The sequence below is a fragment of the Corylus avellana genome, chromosome ca8 (assembly GCF_901000735.1).
Source record: "Corylus avellana chromosome ca8, CavTom2PMs-1.0".
In the NCBI taxonomy this organism is placed as follows: Eukaryota; Viridiplantae; Streptophyta; class Magnoliopsida; order Fagales; family Betulaceae; genus Corylus; species Corylus avellana.
Window position 1 is genome coordinate 24693453 of NC_081548.1, and position 6884 is coordinate 24700336.

Below are 6884 nucleotides of genomic sequence, written 5' to 3' on the forward strand. Positions count from 1 at the left end.
CCTATCTCTGCAAACTCTGAAGAGAAATTTACAAATTATACCTACAAGTCAATTCGCGCAGAAAGAGAAATTTGTGTGGATATTTTCCTCTCACCTATTTTTCTTCCTTGAAATCCCCAACATTATCTGTCCTTTTTAATGCACTTTTGTTTACATTTATTTTTTTTCATATTTCAGAACAACAACGTGAGATTGATGGTGTTTGGTTGAAGAGTGTCTAAGTTTTTTTTAACGTGAGAACAACATCTATAGAAGAAGAGTCAATATATATCTATATATTTCTGAAAATCATCAAACTTAATAATATAAAGCATGCGACACTGTTTTTACCAGTGTTGATGGCCCAAAAGTTCTAACCCTTATCATAATCATCACCGTTATCGTTTACGAAAGCCGACTTCCCACCCAACAAATCCTAATTCCGCCTTTGTTTACACGGTTTTGTGCCACGTTAAATAAGATCAGTTGAGCCTTCGTAATAACTATAAGCAAAAAGTGCTTAATGGAAAAATAAAATGATGAATATGCGGTAAACAAGACAAACGAATAACATATATATATTTATACACACGTACGGCTAAACAAAAATAATACACATTATTTCTTTTTTGCTTGAGCCTTAGTAACTTTTTTTTTTTTTTTTTTTTTTACAGATTTAATATAAATGGACTTTTATATTAAATTTGCAGTATCACGTGAAACATTACTTAAAATGACAAATTTAATATATCATTTCTTTTTTGCATATCACTTAATGTATAATAAAACTTAGAGCAATCCTAAAAGAATGACTCTTGTCCTTTTACCCTATAAAATAATGATAATTTTGATTCAATAATAATTTTAAAAATTACATCATTTTTTGAGTATAAAAGAATGACAAGAGTCATACCTATAGCATTACTCTAAAGCTACGTTTTGCTTTGATATAAAATGTTTTTCATCTCAAAATGTTTTCAGGGAAAAATAGTTTTCTTGAAGAATGATTTCCTTAAAAATATTTTTTTGGCTTTTGACGGTCTCGAGTGTGTCTAAATCTGGTCCCAGAGGGACCTCAACTCGGCAATGTCTTGAACGAGTCCTGGCGACTCCCGGTTAGAAACATCTCTTCAAATGAGGACTCTACACAAGATAATATCAATTTAAACAATATCTCTGGATAAAGCTTGCAGCAGATCATGTAGCTAACAACTTCTTGTTAAACTTATCTCCTTGTATATCTTATCACTTAGTATTTAAATTTCATACCAAGTGTAATCTCATGTAAACATTATTCTATAAATATAAAAGCCTAAACCAACGTTTGGTAAGGTAGCAAGCATATCAAATTATTTTCCATTATAGATATAGGTCATATTATGTCACATTCCTAATGGTTAACTAATTACAGGAAGGATGCGTTTGGGATTGCGATTTCGCAAAAATAATCTGTATTTTTAAAAGATATCGCAAAATGTAAAGCGTTTGGCATTGCGAAACACTTAATTTAAAATAAGAAAAAAAAATCTGCAATAAAAAAAATATTTTTTAACATGTTTTACCAAACACCTTTGTAATTTTTAAAATCGCATTTATTGAAATCGCATCCTCAAAAAATTATATCTATATTATCGCCGGAGATGTTTGAATAGCAGCGGATGTCTTGGATTTATCCAAGTGATCCTTACAACTAATTAAGAAGGAAACCTGGGTGAAATTATCACAAAAATTAGTGGAAATTGGATTCTTTACACTACGTATGGGCAACCGCAACCGACATAGCGCTTGGAGGTTTTGTTCACAAGAAACCAAGGAAACTAAATCCTATATTGGACAGGATTCCTATAGAATATAGGAATCACGACCGAACACGTACAACTTCTACTGTTCTACACCCCTTAATTAGGCTATATATATAATCGCTATGCACCCTCACCTTCATATATGGCTTTCTCTTTTCTTGTATTCCTCAATTTCAGACTTGCTTCTTCGATCGTGTATTTGTTAAAAGAAAAGCCACAGTTGTTTCTCTTTTCTGCATTAATGGAGTTGAAACGTGTTTTTGTTGCTGACGACTCTCTTCTCCAACGAAAACTCGGAAAAGGGAGATTAACGGAGCTTACAGCCAAAGGTGTGACGTCTTAATTTCTTATATATTATTGGAATTCATTTATTTTATTTCTAAATTCTCAATTAATTATATACTTCATGTTATCATGCTTGAACGTGAAATTAGTATATATATATATGGTGGTAATTTTCTCATACCCATTAATTAGTTTTTTAATTTATTTATTTTTATTGGTTGAGGCAAATTAAAGAATATCTCAATTACGTACAGTAACATTATATATATATATATATATATATATATATATATAATCCGAAACTCTTATTGCTTCATCCTTAATTATGATGGACTCTTATTGCTTCATCCTTAATTATGATGGGATCAATGGGTTCTTATGAACATTGGAAGCCACAATTTACAAACTGCTTTGCAAATTCACACACATTCAATCGAGAAATTTAAGCCAGTAATTAATTAATTAATTTGCTGTCTCATTCCTCCGATTTATTGTTTGATTGGTGTTTCCTTTTGTTTGTCTGTTTTTTTTTTTACTTCTTTTAATATAGACTATATTTATTCAAGGATTAATGGATTTGCACCACTATCTTGATTTAGTAGTGACATAAAAAATACTATGAATTAGACAGAATTTTCCTTCAAATTGAGTTGAAAGAACTTTCTCAAACTCAATTTATATATAAAAATGATATGCGTACGAAAAGGAATTATAGATATTATAGCTTCAAATACTTTCATATTTTTTATTGCTTTATTTCATTACTTAATTTAAGAATTTAGGCGACCCTTTTTCATAATGCAGAAGAAAGTCAACTTGAAGGGCAACTAGCAAAGCTTCCACAGGATTTGATAAATGAGATTGGAAAAAGATTGATAAACTATGCTGATTACGTCCGATTGCAGTCAACTTGTAAGTCATTGAAATCCATGCTGCCAAAGATGCCGAACCACCAATTTAGTCAAGTACCATGGCTAATGCTCCCACACGACAATGTGAGTGAAAATACACGTTTCAATTTCCTTAATCCATTAGAAAATAAGATGTATAACCTTGACATTCCAGAAGTAAAGGGAATGTTGTTGCGCGGATCATCGTATGGTTGGATACTAGCTGTTGATGGGTATCCGAAGTTGTGTTTAATTAATCCGTTTACTAGGGCTCAAATTCAACTGCCACCTCTGGACACATTTCCAGATGTTTTGAGTTTTGATCCTAATATGCCTAATAAAGAATATTTGATTAATAAAGAAAGATCATATCTTCGTAGTCAAAAAACACATTCCAGAGGAGTGGCCTACTTTCGAAAAGTTTTTGTTAATAAAGTTGTCCTATCGTCGAATCCTGTTTCTAATGAATACACAGCCATTGCCATCTACGGTGAGTTTGAAGAGTTGGCTTTTTGCAGAAGTGGAGATAAGAAATGGAGTAGGTTAAATATTCCAGGATATGGTGATGACGTCATGTCTCATGAAGGAAAATTCTATGTTTTAAATATTAGCAAAGGAGTTTGGATTGGTGACGCTACTTCTCTGCCAAAGATGACAAGAATTGCACCACCTCAACATACCCCAAATGCGTGCTGGTTGGTGCGAATGACATCTGGTGAACTTGCATTCGTTAATATAAGATTTGAATGGAAACCATTAGTTGATGATCCCAAAGGAAGAGAATATTACAAAACGACCCACTTTGTGGTCTACAAGCTAGATCAGAGACGGTTGAAATGGAATGAAGTAACAAGCATAGGAGACGATGCATTCTTTATTGGAAAGAATAACTCATTATCTGTCTCGTCTCAGAATCTTCCTAATGGTTGGAGAAAGAATTGTATTTACTTTTCTGATGCGTACACTGAAGGCCACATAGATGGAATTGTAGGTGGTTATGACAATATTGTGTACAACTTGGAAACTAGAAGAATCGAGTCAATACCAGGATATGTTGTAAGTGATTCGCTGTTGGTGTCGCCTGCACCAATTTGGGTTATTCCTAACCCATCTATATAAGGAAATAAAAATGTATTTCATAAAGTTGTAGCAAGAATGCATGGAAAACGCTATCCCTTTGTGTTTTGGTTAGGATATTTGCGTTCAAATTAAATGTGATTTTTGACATGAGAATAGCTAATTATAATACGATAGCTTGTGTAGTAGTATTATGATGAACATGCATGTTAGCGTATCCATGAGAATTTCACCAAATTAATTTGATGAAAATTTGTGGCTGGCTGAAGGGTTTAATCTTCTCAATTTTTTTATTAATTAAAAAAAATTAAACTTTACATCTTTGAGTAGTACGATTGTTTAATATCATCCTATGAGATATTAAAACGAAATATGATAGGAGTTCAACCGACGTCATCTAAGAGTTTAAGACCCAATTTTTATGGACATATATTTTAATTTCTATCTCTTTTTTAAAATTTTAATTTTAAATTTGACTTAACTTTTACGTGCAAGGGACGCATTTTTATTAAGGAGATCCTCCCCATTGGTTAATTTCCGTCCCCCCTTCCAATATGACACATCTTTTCTCCCCCTCCAACACTAGTTTTTCCTCTTTGATTTAATTAAGAAAAAAAGATTTAAAAGAAGATGTGTGGGACGTTTGAACTGACATGCACCGAAACTTGTTCTTAGAGCCCTACTCTTACAAGGCCTATTTCTGCAAACTCTGAAGAGAAATTTACAAATTATCCATACAAGTCAATTCGCGCAGAAAGAGAAATTTGTGTGGATATTTTCCTCTTACCAATTTTTCTTCCTTGAAATCCCCAACATTGTCTATCCTTTTTAATGTACTTTTGTTTACATTTATTCTTTTTCATATTTCAGAACAACAACGTGAGATTGATGGTGTTTGGTTGAAGAGTGTCAAATTTTTTTAATGTGAGAACAACGTCGATAGAAAAAGAGTCAATATATATATATTTCTGAAAACCATCAAACTTAAGAATATAAATTATAAAGCATGCGATGCTGTTTTTATCGGTGTTGATGGCCCAAAAGTTCTAACCCTTATCATCATCATCACCGTTATCGTCTACGAAAGCCGACTTTCCACCCAACAAATCCTAATTCTGCCCTTGTTTACATGGTTTTGTGCCACATAAACAAAAATTGAGTCTTAAATAAGATCAGTTGAGCCTTCGTAATAACTATAAGCAAAAAGTACGTGCTTAATAGAAAAATAAAATGATGAATATGCGGTAAACAAGCTAGACAAACGAATCACATATATTGATACACACGTACGGCTAAACAAAAATAATACACATTATTTCTTTTTTGCTTGAGCCTTCGTAACTTTTTTTTTTTTTTTTAACAGATTTAATATAAATGGACTTTTATATTAAATTTGCAGTATCACGTGAAACATTACTTAAAATGACAAATTTAGTATACCATTTCTTTTTTGCACATCACTTGATGTATAATAAAACTTAGAGTAATCATAAAAGAATGACTCTTGTCCTTTTATCCTATAAAATAATGATAATTTTGATTCAATAATAATTTTAAAAATTACATAACTTTTGGAGTATAAAAGAATGACAAGAGTCATACTTATAGCATTAATCTAAAGCTACGTTTTGCTTTGACATAAAATGTTTTTCATCTCAAAATGTTTTCAGCAAAAATTATTTTTCTTGAAAAATGATTTTCTTAAAAATATTTTTTTGGCTTTTGACAGTCCCGACCGTGTCTCAATCTGGTTCCAGAGGGACCTTGACTCAGCAATGTCTTGATCGAGTCCTAGCGACTCCTGATTGGGTCCCAACAGTGTCTCGACTGATTTTCGATGAAGTCCTAGTGAGGTCTTGGCTAGGTCTGTGAATTTAAGAATGAGAAGCTCAAGCTCGAAAAATGATTTACAACTTTCAAAAATAGAAATTATTTTATGGAAATCAAAGAAGATTTTTCGATCAAACTGAAAATATTTTCTGTTGATTATTGTTTTTTGCCGTACCAAACATCAAAAAATAATTTTCAAATTAGTATACAATAAGTGATGCTGCAAAAAATCATATATTAAATTTGATATTAAATTTGTTCTTTTAAGTGATGTTTCAAGTGATGCTGCAAATTTAATATAAAATCCCTTTTATATTAAGTTTGTAAAAATTATAAAAATAAAAAAATAATTAAAAAAAAAGATTAAGAAGCCCCAAGCAAAATAAAATGAGAGGAGGTCATTAGAGTTTAGAAAAAAAAAAAAAAAAAAAAAAGTTTTTTGAAAAAGTGATATAAAATTTTTAAAATCTTAAAAAAAAAAAATTGTATTTTTTTTTTCTCTTATTTTCTTTCACCACTTATAGTCTTTTGCTTTTTGATTTTATTATTCTATCTTTTTTTATATTTAATATTTTATACTTATAGTCAAAGGCTATAATTTTTGTTGGTTATTGTTAGGAGATTTGATTGCGTGCCATTTATTTTATTACACAACTAATTAAATCCTACTTACAATCATTTATCTTACAAAAAAAAAAAAAAAACAAATTAATTAATTATATTATTTATTCGGAGCAATATAGTAACAAAATTTGAATATATATATATATGAAAAGTTACAACTTACATCTCAAAAGGTTAATTTTTAAATTATTTTTTAGTATTTAAAATTTTTATTATATTAATATATTTTTTTAAAAGTCTCATTTTATCATTTTTACCTTAAACCTCATTTTTCGTTTGTTTAAAGCTCAAAAATGGCAAGACTTCCAGCATACGTGTATATATCCCAACCATTCGTTGTACATGAGTGAATCATTACTTTCACTAAATCGCTCTGAACAATACGGAAGGCACGAGC

The 6884-nt window shown here is 30.6% G+C and overlaps 1 protein-coding gene across 1 annotated transcript; it reads left to right on the top strand.

Annotated features, from left to right (window-relative positions):
* The first annotated feature begins 2022 nt into the window (after positions 1-2022).
* Positions 2023-4075, top strand: LOC132191088 (putative F-box protein At5g55150). Its single transcript, XM_059606101.1, has 2 exons — positions 2023-2110; positions 2871-4075. Exons 1-2 carry the CDS (start codon positions 2023-2025, stop codon positions 4073-4075), a joined length of 1293 nt encoding a protein of 430 aa, XP_059462084.1.
* The last annotated feature ends 2809 nt before the right edge of the window (positions 4076-6884 follow it).